This window comes from Halictus rubicundus, chromosome 16 (assembly GCF_050948215.1).
Source record: "Halictus rubicundus isolate RS-2024b chromosome 16, iyHalRubi1_principal, whole genome shotgun sequence".
In the NCBI taxonomy this organism is placed as follows: domain Eukaryota; kingdom Metazoa; phylum Arthropoda; class Insecta; order Hymenoptera; family Halictidae; genus Halictus; species Halictus rubicundus.
Window position 1 is genome coordinate 3,476,444 of NC_135164.1, and position 13,592 is coordinate 3,490,035.

General features: G+C 44.7%; 2 protein-coding genes across 6 annotated transcripts in view; one reads left to right on the top strand and one right to left on the bottom strand.

The window, feature by feature from the left end:
* The first annotated feature begins 312 nt into the window (after window positions 1-312).
* Window positions 313-3,132, top strand: LOC143362186 (serine protease persephone-like). The gene is made up of 5 exons (XM_076802127.1): window positions 313-460; window positions 1,018-1,221; window positions 1,892-2,121; window positions 2,246-2,541; window positions 2,733-3,132. The coding sequence occupies exons 1-5, from the start codon at window positions 379-381 to the stop codon at window positions 3,079-3,081; spliced, it is 1,161 nt and encodes a 386-aa protein (XP_076658242.1). The 5' UTR covers window positions 313-378; the 3' UTR covers window positions 3,082-3,132.
* A 7-nt stretch (window positions 3,133-3,139) lies between these two features.
* Window positions 3,140-13,592, bottom strand: part of Thw (chitin-binding domain protein thawb) — a 35,540-nt gene continuing 25,087 nt past the window's right edge. For 2 of the 5 annotated variants that reach the window (XM_076802122.1, XM_076802118.1), the window contains exons 2-7: window positions 12,788-12,843; window positions 12,453-12,493; window positions 11,684-11,837; window positions 11,543-11,590; window positions 10,758-10,873; window positions 3,140-10,120 (exon numbers count right to left, since the gene is read on the bottom strand). In XM_076802122.1, the coding sequence (XP_076658237.1) occupies window positions 5,735-10,120; window positions 10,758-10,873; window positions 11,543-11,590; window positions 11,684-11,837; window positions 12,453-12,493; window positions 12,788-12,843 (4,801 nt within the window). In that variant the 3' untranslated portion in view covers window positions 3,140-5,734. The remainder of the gene's footprint in view (window positions 10,121-10,757; window positions 10,874-11,542; window positions 11,591-11,683; window positions 11,838-12,452; window positions 12,494-12,787; window positions 12,844-13,592) is intronic. The other 3 variants (XR_013083611.1, XM_076802120.1, XM_076802119.1) reach the window with 3 other exon arrangements.

The window sequence follows — 13,592 nt, forward strand, 5'->3', positions numbered from 1 at the left end:
AAAAAACTATGAAAAATATCCCTCAGGAGCAGTTCACCTTCGACTGCTCCGGTCATCGGCGAATATCTAAAAATTTCCGAGGGAAGGCTTTTCAAATCCGGTTTCTGCTACGGGAAACATTCAGTAAATTCTGTTGCGGGGACGAGTTTCGCGTCGCGTCGGCTCTATCGTGTTTCTCTTCATCAACAGGAAGACCGAAGCGTGAATCTTCCTGCGAGCCTGTTTCCTATGAGTTTCTGATTCACCGCGTCACTTCGCCGATGCCTCCAACGATCACTTTAGCCTTGTCGTAAACGACACACGGGTTGCTTCATCAGGGACCAGTTTTGTCGATCGCGTCCATTGCTCGCCGTTGCCATTGCAAATCTGCTCGTCGAAATGTACAGCAACGTTCTTCCGATCGTGCTGGCCCAACTGTTGATCGGTTCACTGGGGATCGATTTCCGCGCGGAGCTCTATGGTAAAATTCACGATCCTAGATCCGCGATTTTTTTCCTCGTCTTCTGCCTCGGCGACCGGAAACATCTTGTGTTACCTATTCTTCTACTCGACCGGTGTTGGTGTGCTCGAACCTTCCCCTCCAGTGTTCAGAATTATGCCGAAAATTCGCGTATTGGATGTACAGTGCTGTGCAAAAGTTGTGATGATTTACCACAAAACTGTTAATAGATTTCGCAAACACTGTAATGATATGCTGATGCACAAGTTCTGTCGCTTACTCTTTAGACGCAATTTAATGAAAACGAATGTTTGTTATTTAAGTCTTTTATATAAAGTTCTACGCTTGCGTAAGGATGCGTCTTATAATTTGTTTCAAAGCTTCTTTTGCTCCAATTTGAAAACGATGCGGCGTGAGGTTGAAACAACCTTCTGTTGATCGAGTCATTAGCGTTGGTGCCACTCGAAAATGCTTTTCTGTTTAAATCCCAAGAAACAAAGCAACATAATGGTGACAAGTTCGTTGGACGAGTGTTGGACTAATTTATGGAAGATCGTCCTTATTTTTGTGTTTTGTAGAAGGCAGCGCGTGCAAATTGGAAGATGGTGGCCCAGGTGTGTGCAGAAAGATAACGGACTGTCCGGAGAAGATAAAGGAGGTGAGAGAAGGCATTAGAACCTGGGATTCCGTAGGAAGATGCGGGTTCTATGGTTTCATGGAGATCGTTTGCTGTCGCAAGCCTGACATTGCAAACAAGCTGACTAAGAGACCTGCCGAAAGTGGTACGTTTTCATTGCAATATGTGAAACTAATGTAAAACAGTGCTTTAGTCGTAATTGCATGACAAAATTGCATCGATTGTGTGGAAAACTGTCAGTCGAGTATCTAGTGCAAAACTAAGCAAGAAATAGAGTAAACAATATTACACAACATATTTTGGAACAACTTGATGTGGCAGTGAATTCTTATCGCGCGTCTATAAAGCTGCCGACGGGAAAGTACAAGAAACAAAATGTTTTCCTTTCTATGGGACGTGCACTTGGTTTATTTCATCTGTACTGCATTGCGGTCCATTTGTGACCTCCGTTACCATAGTATCAATATATTATTTTACGTCTGGTCCTTTTTGGATAACATATTATAATGGAACTGCAACGATTGATTGATCGACAAACTCTAATAACAATAAATAAATGACACGATTAAAAGAAAGAAAAATAGGTGAAATTTTTAAATAAAAGAGAAACAAAGCTTAAAACTCCAATTAGTTTAATACATAATTGAAAGTAAAAAGATAATAAAAAAACTCATAAAAATAATTATTAATTGTGAGGGGGATTTGAATCCCTAACCTTGGGTTACGAGTTCAGTACTGTACTCTGTTTATTACGTGTCTGTTTATTTCGAACCCTGGTAAATTATATAAATTATTTATTTTAATGTGGTTTCTAGCATGCGACAGACTGCGCTATGCTGTGCCAGTCAACTATGTAGTCGATGGCGTCAGGACGATAGCTAGCGTCTTCCCATTCATGGTTGCTCTAGGATATACAATAACCGATGACAGTGCCACATATGGACAGCGAATTAGATATATCTGCGGGGGCAGCTTGATAAGTTCTGAACACGTATTGACAGCGGCACATTGTGTGCACAACAAGGACAGAACCGTTCCGGTTGAAGTAAGTGAAGAAAGTCAACTATGATTTCATTTAAAAACGTAATAAATGCTTACATACAATTTCGAAGATTTCTCGAGTGATCCAAAGATATTACTGAAACGAACTGCTTCTGGCACTGCTGCAGGTAAGATTAGGCCACGAAAACTTACTCAGCACCGATAAGAGCGTGCAACGCATCCCTATCAGAGACATAATGTACCATCCGGAACATAAAATCGGCAGAAGCTACAACGACGTGGCCATCTTGAAACTAGAAAGAAAAGTGGAAATGTCAGACACAGTTAAGCCTGCCTGCCTGCAAACTAAACCTTTCGACAGTAAAACCATAACGCCCAATACGTCTTTATTCGTGCTTGGGTGGGGTTCGACGAGTTTCGAGGAAAATCCTAGTACGCTGCTGATGAGGACGGCTAGCCTCAGGTATGATACATATTTCGTCATCTTTACTAGTTATTAATACACTATCTGTCGATGATTATACCATAATTTTTGGAAGTTTACGTGCCATGTCTGGGGATTTTTTCATGGATCCTTCAACAGTAACAGAAAGTATAATCATAGACTAACAACTCACTGTGCTTCTCTATAAAATTTTTCGCATTTTCGTACAGTATCGTGGACAAAGAAGAATGCAGCAAGTGGTACACTGGATTCGGTAAACTGCCTCACGGTCTCGACGACACCATAGTTTGCGCGATCGACAGGAACGAGAGCAGAAGATCGGACGCCTGTCAAGGTGACAGCGGAGGTCCTTTATTAATGGTATCCGTGGCCAATGTACGGGTCATCGGGATCACAGCTTCCGGTCAAGGCTGCGGCACCGCGACACCAGGCTTTTACACTTTGGTGCATCCGTTCTTGGACTGGATCGAAGAGCAGGTGCGGTCAGCCACAACAGCCACAATGACGAACGGCGTTGTGCCGTTTTATTATGGCGATTATCTTTCAAAGACGTCATAGACGTGACAATAAAAACTGTTGAACCAGAAAATAGAAGCGAGTCAATAAACGACATCCGTAAACATTAACAAAACCCTTTTTATTTATTCACATTCTGTACAAATGTATTTTACATAAAGTCGACGATATCCACCGTGTTTATGTAATGGACGGCGGTCTGTAGTTAAGCATCGATTCGTATACTATGTTCAAGCGAAGTACAATTAAATGCATTTCTACCGTAAAATGAAGTATAATAAATGGAACACACCGCAATGCCAATAAAGTCTTTCTATTGTTAATACTATTTTTCTCCTCGACAACTCGTACGTGCCCTTAGGACGAGAAACTTTCGTATTGGATCGTTCCATAATTAGTGCTATTGTAAGTATTAACTTGAAACTTTTGAAATTTGTAACCAATCTAATTTCAACCCTCCATCGACAGCCTTCCCTTTTTTCAAGGACGACCTAAAATAAAACCTCAGTGTTTTAAGTATTACTCAATCTTTTCTGCAAATTCTTTGTTTATTCTTCTTCGGAGATCCTAAGAAATTAATATTTTATGGAGTTATTGTTACACAGATCTGTGCCGCTTAAAAGAAGTAAGAGATGGAAGGACACTACTTACAGAACGATCTGACGTATATAAGTAGGTTTAACATGTTTCGAAATACCTCCATTATAAGAGAATGAGTAACATATTCCTTTGTGTATTTTTATTAATATTTTCTGAAACAATTCTCATATCACCACTTTCAGCTGTAGTATAATTTCTCGAAGAGAATGATTAATTGTACTGTACTCAAATATTGTACTTCGTACGATCTATAAAACTTAACATGTTATTCGTTCTTGTATATTGATTGAATTTTTTAAATCGTGCAAATAGAGGAGACATTATAATTAATAAGATACACTGGAATGAAAATTATTCGTTTTCGTATAATGGAGGAATTTCGAGATTCTCTTGAATCTATTATGGACCCTGTATAGTAAATGTAAACACCCGAACGTAAAGGTATAACCAACACCAAAATTTATAGCAATCTCAAGTAATCCAAGTTGCTTTCCGTCAGGTTACTCTTCTTTTCCACTAGGCGAAGTAGTCGCGGACTGTTTGTACACAGACGCGTCGTATGCGCGCCACGTGGAGGCAGATTATTAACTCTACACATCGAAAATCCTTATTTATTCAATAGAGGACATGTACAACGATTATAATACAGCATATTTGTACGTAATGCAAGATAATACTGTTGCGATCAGGTGCAGTTGCAGGCATAAACGATGTAACACGAACGAATTCCTAGAAGCGTCATTTTTGACAGGTTCGCTCCGATAAAGAAAACATAATCGGTAGTATATAGATAATTTTTAACTTTGGTAAGTTAGCTTCGATCAAGTTTACATTCCCTTTTTTATGCTAATAAGATGTTCGATAGAGAAACTTACAATAACGATTGATTTATACTCCTCTGAATAATTTATGAAAATCTCAACTTGCATAAAGATTTTCTGTCCATTCATCGTGTCCACCCGTTCTAGTGAATTTAATTGAATCAATTAATCCGGAATCGTTCAACAGTTCGCTACGGCCCCAACTCGATAAACCTAAATGCCAAAATTGCGTGCTCACATGTTTCAGAGATTACTAGTTCCATCGGTACAGTTGCAGCGAGTAATGAAAGTATTCAACGATAGCAATCGAAGATCTACTACATGAAAACAGTAATATAATCAATATGAAGGCCCATAAAAGAAGTATTAAACGAGGAAGAAGTTAAACGAAAACACAAAAAAATCGATGAAAGCAATCTAAAATCTGTAAGGAAATTTCAAATCTATTAAAATTCTAACATTTAACTTTTTCAGTAAACATTCATATATCTTAACAATTTACAATATTTGATACTGATCTTTGTGTGGTCTCGTTCCGATCCACCCGTTGTTTTCTACATTTTTATTACTCACTAATAATACGTCACCAAAACTCACATGAACCTTTCAACATCGCGTCTTGAAATTTTGTCAGTAGATCAATCAAAGGTCCCGAGAATTTTAAACAGTAAACTCCAAATAATTTAAAGAATCTACACGTACCAATAAATATGTATCAGATTAATCACACATACGGTAACGTATGCACCATGTCAGACAATTGTGTACAATAGCGTGAGGAAATTGATCGAGGAAGTGCTCGCATTGACGATCGAATTGGATCGAACCTGAACAGAAATCGCTTAAAGTACACCTTAAAAATGATGTTTAAGCCAACCAATTATTTCCGATACTTTTTCATCATCTAGGTACCAACAATAACAAGTAAAAAATGAATCGTTCCATTCCGGAAGAAAATAATTTACGTCAAAACATATTTTTATATACATTACCTTGTATAAATAATTTTTGGAAATTAAGCTAATTACATTGTCCCGCGGAACATTCTACCGTTTCATCGAATGGTGAGTAATAAAATACTTCTCAAATTCCTCGCGTTAGATAGATTAACGAAACAATTGTCCACGAAACAGACGTGTTTAAATAACATTCAGATCCGTCCAAAAATATATCGAAAAGTGGTTTTCGCCGAGAAAGACGTCTCGGAAGAGATTCATTTGCAGATCCCGTCGATACGAACCGTTCCCCGAATCTCCTGCTCAGCCTGTACACTCTCACCCCCATTTCGTGGCTATCGTGTACAGAGATCTGAGTAGTTCGAGCGCCCTGCTGTCAGACGCGGAGGTCTGATCCTCCTGCAGCGAATTAATGGCTTCCGAGGTCGGCGCCTTCTCCGATCGGCTAACCAGATTTGCCGAGTTCTCGGTGGTTGTTCTGAACTTCCGGCTCTTTCTGCTTCGGTAAGTGGTGACAATGGGTTCGGTGACCATCGGGCTGGTGGTGGCGCTCCTAGGGCTAATAGTAGCGCTCCTAGGACTGACGGTAGCACCTCTAGCGGCACTTCTGGCTCTGGTGATCGCTCTGGGAGACACGCTCAGCTGATTGATCCCAGCCACGATGTTCCTGGACTCCTCGGAGGCGAACTCGTTCACGGGCAACTTCAGCAGCGCGTTCAACAGTTCCTCCTTCTCCCTCTGCATGGTCTTGTTCACGGGATCCTTGCAGTGACGTACGAGCAGAAGCACCAGCTGCCTGACTGTCTCGTTGTTGTCCGCTTGCTTCATCACCCTCATCAAGGTGTTGCTGCTGGTGGCGTTCAGTTTGCCGAACAGATTCTCGGCGATCTCGTTCTCGGTGGTGTTCACGTTCGGCACGCCTGTGTACGGCAGCAACGAGGTCACCAAGGTCTCCTGAGGCAGAGAATTGGTGGACGTGATGGAGGACGTTATCGTGGTGGTGATGCTCGATCGCGTGGTGATCAGGGGCTTCGGCGTCACCGTGTTCTCGACTGCGGTGGTTGTAGGAAGCAGAGAGAAGCTCGTAGGGGTGTCCTTGTTTCTCGATAGCCTTTGCGGCGCAGGTGGCTGTTCCGACTCGTTGCTGGACTCCTCGGTGCTGCCCGATTCGTCCCCTAAGAACGCGTTACCGTACTCTGCACTTTCCTGACTTCCGGTCATCATGTCCGTAACCGACGGCACCGTTGTGCTGACGTCCGACTCGAGACCTTGATTGATGCGCTGAGGGTCCACGAAGACGGAGGTCTCCCACAGATGAGTCACAGCCGGGGAGGAGGTCCAGTGATCGTTGTTCAGGACTTTCGAGTTCTCCTTCGGCTCTGTAGTCTCGAACGAGTCGATCGATTCCGTGTGCGTGCAGGGCGTGGTGTCCGCGATGGTTGTCGGGGTTGTCGCCTCTGTTGTCGACCTAGGCGTCGACGTTGGCTCTTCCGTCGAATCGAGGATGTTGTTCGCAGTCCTGAACTTTGTGTAGCTGGTCCTCGACGTGGGGAAAGGAAGTCCTTGCTCCGTTTTGTGCAAATGCGACCTGGACGAATGATCGCGGGGAGTCTCGTAGTTGTTCGCCGTGAAGCCGGAAGTTGTCGAGCGGACATTTTGAACGGACATAGGCGTGCTGGAGTAGCTTTCAGGGTTCAGGGCTGCCCTCTCGTTCTCCTTTCGGACCGTCTCCGCGTAACTCTCGTAGAACGGAGGTGTCAATTGTTGTTCCGGTTTCCGGCTGGTGGGCTTCTTGCTCCAGTTATGGGTGACCGTGTGCGATAACAAAGATGGCGACGAAGGGGTCGGCGAGACCACGAAGTTATCGCTTACGGGAGTCGTGGCAAGCGATTTTGCTTCTCTGTACGGCTCGGTGACAATGCTGACGCTGTTATTTTGGAAACCGCCGACTCGATTCTGACTTCCGGTCTCGCTGGTGCAGCCCGCGCAGACGTAATTGTCCGTCACCTGCGTCCTGCCGTTGTTCTGATTGGAGAATCCGCTCGAGCTGCTCGCGTACGTCGTGCCGCTCTGTTCCGTGGGTATAGTGGTCTCCGTCGGTGGCACCGAGGTCTCGTAGTAGTCATTCGTCCCAGGATTCGTCACGAAGTTCGTGCTCGGTTCGTAGGTCTCTTGGCTGGGCGTCCTGGGAGTGGTATAGTAAGTGCTGGGCTGAGTGCTTAGGATATCGTAGACATTATCGGGGACAGTCGTGGGCGGTTCGAAGGTGGTCGGATACACGGTGGTCAGCTTTTGTCTGACGTCGTTGCCCTCGTCGGAGAAGTCGAGAACCTCGTCCTTCTCTCTGATGGACGCGGTGTAATCGGACATCAGCGAGAAGTCCGTCGTGGTCTTCCACTGGTCAGGGTCCAGCGTCGTCCTCGGCGGTTCGGTAGGCCTGATCTCGGTGAGCACCTTCTTGAAGGTGTCCGGGTCAAGGAGATACGCGGACAAGGCGTGCGTGAAGACCTGCGCGATCTCCCGGAGCCTGGTGCTGTTCGACTTCCTGAGATCGTCCAAGGATCCTCCGCTCTGCTGCAGCTCCAGGTCCTCGTTGTAGTCCTCGCCGAGGTTGACGCTGTCGAAACGGTCCTCGGTGGTCACGTTGTTCTCGAACGCGTCGTTCAGCTTAAACAGGTCAGCGTAGGAGTCGATGGTGTGTCGCGTCAGGAGGCTGGTAGGCACCAGGACGGTGCCGTTGCTCTTTTTCGAGACGACCTTGCCCGCGTCTTCCCCGGACTCGGAGCTTACCGAGGAGTCGGTGGGCTCGTTCGAGTCGAAATTCTCGGTAGCCGTGGAGAAGTACAGAGCTAGCGAGTGCAAGGTGGACGGCGCAGGGGGTCCGGACCTGTTCGAGACCCTGTCGTTCGGTCTGGGCGCCTCGGTGAGGCTGGGAACATTGTTCTCCAGATTCTTCAACGACTGCATCATGCTCAACGCGTGCTCCCTCTCGGGGAAACGAATCGACTTCAGTTTGCTCAATGAGGTCGGTGCAGGGTACTTCAGTTTCGGTATCAGGGTCTTCGCTGTGTGGGTGGGTATCGTCGGGGTGTACGGCGTGGGCCTCGGCGTGGACGTAACGGTGGTGGCGTAGTTCCTCGTGAAGGGCACGTACGGACCCAAAGTGGACATCACCTTTCCTTGCTTGTACGTGAAGCTCCTGTCGTAAGGACTCAGATCCTTCTCGGTGACGGTGTTCTGCTGGTAAGCCGGGGTGGTTCTGTACGGTTTCTCAGTGCTCGAACCGATGAAGTTTTGTCGATACCCTGGCGAAGCGGTGGACGGGTTTTTACTCGGCGCTCTGCTGTATTGATTGTCGTAGGCGTTGCGTGTTGTCGGCCCTTCCGTGCTTCGCCCGAAATTGTTGCCACGAGAGAACGTGGTGGCGGGTGGTGAAAAATTGTTCGCGGGGAACGTCTGCCCGTCAGGATTCGACGTAACGGTGTTCTGACGGTAGCTGTCCGTGATCGGCTGGGACCGAGCGGTCGAAGGGCCGTACGCACCCTCGACTGTCGCGGCTGTCGGAGTGTTTCTGTTGTTATAATAATTCGGATCGGAGAAGGCGCTTCGCAACTCCGAGGTCTTGAAGTTGCCCCCGAAGTTGTAACTACTGTCGGCGAACTGAAGAGACTCCGTGGTCGGTGGGAAATTAGTGGTCACAGTTTCGGTGGTCGTCTCGTCGTTGCAAGGCGGTGAAACGGTGGTCGTGAAATACGGCGTGGTCGTCTCGTAGTAGGGAGTCGACGTGGGGTCCGTGTACGAGAAGTCGTTCCTCTGCGTAGTCGCGTCGTCCCTCTCGGTTGTGGCCGTGGTAGACTCGTATTCGGGAGTTCTAGCGGTGGTCTCGCGATTAACGTACAACTGGTAATAATACTGATGCGAGTTCCCGTTGGTGTCGACGAACCGGTTACCGCGGTTGCCAACGAAAGCGGCGCTCTCCGCGAACTGTTGCGACTCTTTTATCGGGCTCGGGCTGCTGGCTCTGAAGGTGGTCGACTCGGTATAAGACGGAGTGACTCTTTGAGAAACCGTCGACGCGGTGTTGTTTCTCGCCTGGCTCTTGAACTTCAACCTCTTCAGCGCTCCTTTCTCCTGGTTGTTCGAGTTTCGATTGGTCACGTGGTAATTCTGCGCCTTTTTAGGGGTGCCGTAGAAGTCCTGACTGGTCGTCGAGTATTTGTTCACGTTCCCCTCCTCGGTGTTCCTGGTGAACTGGTTCAACGGCGGCTTCGTGGTGAGCACTTGGCCATTTTGGAAGCCGTTGTTCCCGAACAACTGGTTGCCATCCCTTTGACCGTTCTCCTGGCTGAAGTTGTTGCCGCCGTCGAAGAACCTGGACGTCTTGATCCGGTCTTGCACCTGATTCTCCAGAGGCGGCTCCTCGTACGTCTTTATCCTGCCGTTCTGCTTCCCGTCGTAGCTCAGGTTCTGAACGTCGAAGTAGTCTTGCTGACCGCCAGCCTCGTACTCCAGTTTCGCTTTCCTCGACTCCGATCGTCTTCGCTCCTCCTCGAGCAACTGCTCGCTGCTCTGCTCGTACAGCTCCGCGGACTTGCTGCAGTCCACCTTGAACCACCAGTCGCAAATCAGCTGCGACTGCTGGAAGATGGTGCCGTTCGGACAGAGGAACGATATCTTCCGCCCGTTGTCGCAGATGTGGAACACCTGCAAACGTACATCATCGTGATTTTGCTTTGTTTCCCTCCGGTTTGTCTCGTTCTCTACATGCTCCGTTAGAACAGTGATCTTCGAACTTCGCCGGCTCGTGAAAAATTTCTTTCCTGACCTCTAACATCTTTCGAAAAAATTCTTCAGGAATTATCGTAAAGAAGCCAACGCAGTTTGGAGACCACCGTGTTGAAAAATTATTGTAAACAAGCCAACGTAGTCTGGAGACCACCGTGTTGAAAAATTCAGACGTTACAAATAAAACGGCCCCGTTCAATCAGCCGTTTAACACTAGGTTTACTTTATAGAAATAAGTGTAAATATTAATCGTTGAGCGATAGCCACGAAGTATAGATCCTTCGACGATCGTAGAAATATGCAAACGAGTTTCGAACACCTCGTAGACACTGTTTAGTATTCGAATTTTTTTAATGAATGGGAAATAATACCTGTAACGCGAGCGGCTCGTTAATACGGAAACGTTCGAAACATTTCGTCCCATTCTTTGAGCCGAGGCCCGATTGTGTGCAACGCGCGCGCACGCGCAAAGGAATCGTGATTGCGCAACGCTGAATCGTGCATTTGATTAAGGTAATTACGTTGAGTAAGATATATTAAGCCGCTCATTACTTACTTGACAATTTGTCTCCAGATCCGCGTAGTAACCACCTTTCAGACCGCGACAGCTGAACGAAGTGGCGGGAATCGTCGTGAGAGCTGGAAAGTCGACACCAGGCTGTCCTGTCACGCCTATTGAAGAATGGAACAATAGATTTGGTCAATAAACTCTTGCCAGGCCTCATTTATCTCGACACGAAATCATAGAGCGTCTCTAGGGAATCAACGAAATAGAGAAACAAGCATCGGCAACGCAGTTCTAATGCAAGTTCAAACGCGCGTTTAACGCTGAATTAAACAGTAAAACAGTAAAACAGTAAATTAACAAGAGAGCATAATTTATTGTACAATTTTACTCCTCCGTTATCGTGAATCCAAAAAGCATTCAAACGCTAAATTCCTGATTCTCAAAAGTGAGTCCAATTACATTGCACTATTTTTTTAACGGAATTATCACAGATTAAGTATCGACAATTTCTGCAGAGCGAGAGATTGTCAAATGCTTTTTGGATCTGTTGAAAAAACTGCTATTTTTAAGAGCGATTAGGAGTTAAGCAGACGAATAAGATAGCTTATTGTTCAGCGGCTCTCTAATAACAAGTTCCTTCAACTCGATTTTCTCGTTGTTTCCACTTGTTCCCCGGTTCCCATCGATCGGTATCAATTTCCCGATCGTAGGATCAGTTGTCACATCGATCAGTTTCAAAAGAATGCTAACTAGATGCATGCGCTTCATTCTACTAGGTAGGAAGCTGGAAAGAGAAAGTGATGCCAGTGCTTGTACAATATTAATAATAATACCCGCTCCTTCGAGCCATTCCTTGAGAAGATCCGGGTTGCCGAAGAAGACTGAGAAAGAAACGCGAAGAAAGTATTTTAGAGGCAGAACGGGGAGGGTTAGTGGTTTTGTTTCGGCGTTAGTAAGAGATGCGTTTTCGGAACCTTGGTAAACTTGGTACTCGCCATTCTTCTCCGGCGCCAATCGTTTTACGATTTTCTTCAACGATTCGCTGCTCTCGGCCGATGCCTCGACGCTCGACAGCTCCACCTCGGCTAGGAACTTCGGCAAACTCGCCCTTTTGTTGCTATTCTCTGACTGGAAAGTTCGGGGCAACGTTATTCCAGATTTTTCTCAACGTTTTCGCCATTTCAATAATTATAAAAGAAAAAGTCTTTTAAATAGATACACGGAAACTTATTAACCCTTAGCACTCGAATGGCGACTGTAAGGCGCCACTAAAAATTCCTGTATCGTTATTCAAAATATTTTTTACATTATTAAATTTGTTTGTATTTAATAAATCACTATACATTTCAGTACTGTACGAGTGCATTGCACCATTTTCGTATGTATAGCATGAAAAAATATATATAGAAGGGAAATATTCTAGGTCGGAAGAAATGTTTCGTTTTAGAGTGAAAATGGCTTCGAGTGCGAAGGGTTAAATGACATAGAGGGTTAGGGGCCCAATTACTGTGCCTATGTTAGTTATACTGATTTTTAAAGCGTAATGAATATTTAAAAAGCGATACTAAATTTATTTCATTACAATATATAGTATATTTAAATTTGTAGAAATTTTTGCTCGGATATAAATTAAATTATATCTATGCCGATCACTGATCATCAGTGAGGCGTGCACAATCGTTTCCGTTTTCCACGGTTATTTATAGTAAAAGTGTAAACGTGTAGCCATCGCGTAATAGTCACCTCGGTTTTGCAGTAGCTGGGAACGAAACTAATCACTGAACCTGAAAAGCAGAAATAGTACACATACATATCGGAATCAAGTTTTAGGAAACGGTTACGCTCTTATTTCCATAGAATGTACAATGACTTCTTTTCTCCGAATAGCGTTTGACGAAAGAGTTACCGAACGTGCGGGGAAATATGGAGAAATTTTGTGCGTAGTCACTAATTATTCCTGGAGATCTGATTGGGAACAGACGTGTGAATCGTACGATTTACGTAAGATCTAGAATTCCCCGATGTATAACTCGTGGATAGGTGACGGGGGGAAAAACTGGGATGATCCTAATACTTACACAAAAATATCAGTATCTCGAAGTAAGCCATCGTTGACAGGTTCTTGTGCATGATTCTACAATAAACAAAAAAGGTAGAAAATATTAATATCAAAAATTCTGAGAAAGACACAGAGATTCTGTGCTCATTTGAATTATTTAAGGTAATCAAATAACATTGCTCGTAACGTTATGAAATAAAAAATTATGTAACGTATGGATTTTCTAATGAATTTATATATTTCCAGCGAATTTGTAAATAAATGCAGTACAGGCAATGAAAACGGGAATTTCGAAACGAACACTTGAATTAAGCATGGTTTTACGATCGTATTTATGTTTATTACTTATGCAATCGCAAACAATAAATTTTCCATGTGCTCTTACAAAACACGCGTTAACTATCCTTTAATTATTTTTTAATTACCTTTAATGTGAGCTTCGAATATATAATTGTAAAAATGGATCGGGTTTCTAGATGCGTAACAAAATTGCCTAATATGGTAACGCGAAATCCCATACTCGATGTACTAATATGACTTTCACTTTTTACGGGAATGTATCCATCAAAAGTAGCCATTTTTTAAATAATATATACCCAAAGAAATCAGTTCGAATGTTCGTAAATTAATAATATTAGAGTCCGTCATTTTGACCGAATCGCATAAACTGCATGGGGCTCTGTACGTTGTTGCTTTTTGAAAATGATGACGAGCGACAACCGCCGAAAGGATCGGCGGCGTATTGATAACCGTAGAACAAAAAGGTGGCCAAGGAAGAAACCGGCCGGGGATCAATTGCGATAATGGGCGCGCGGGATCGGCAC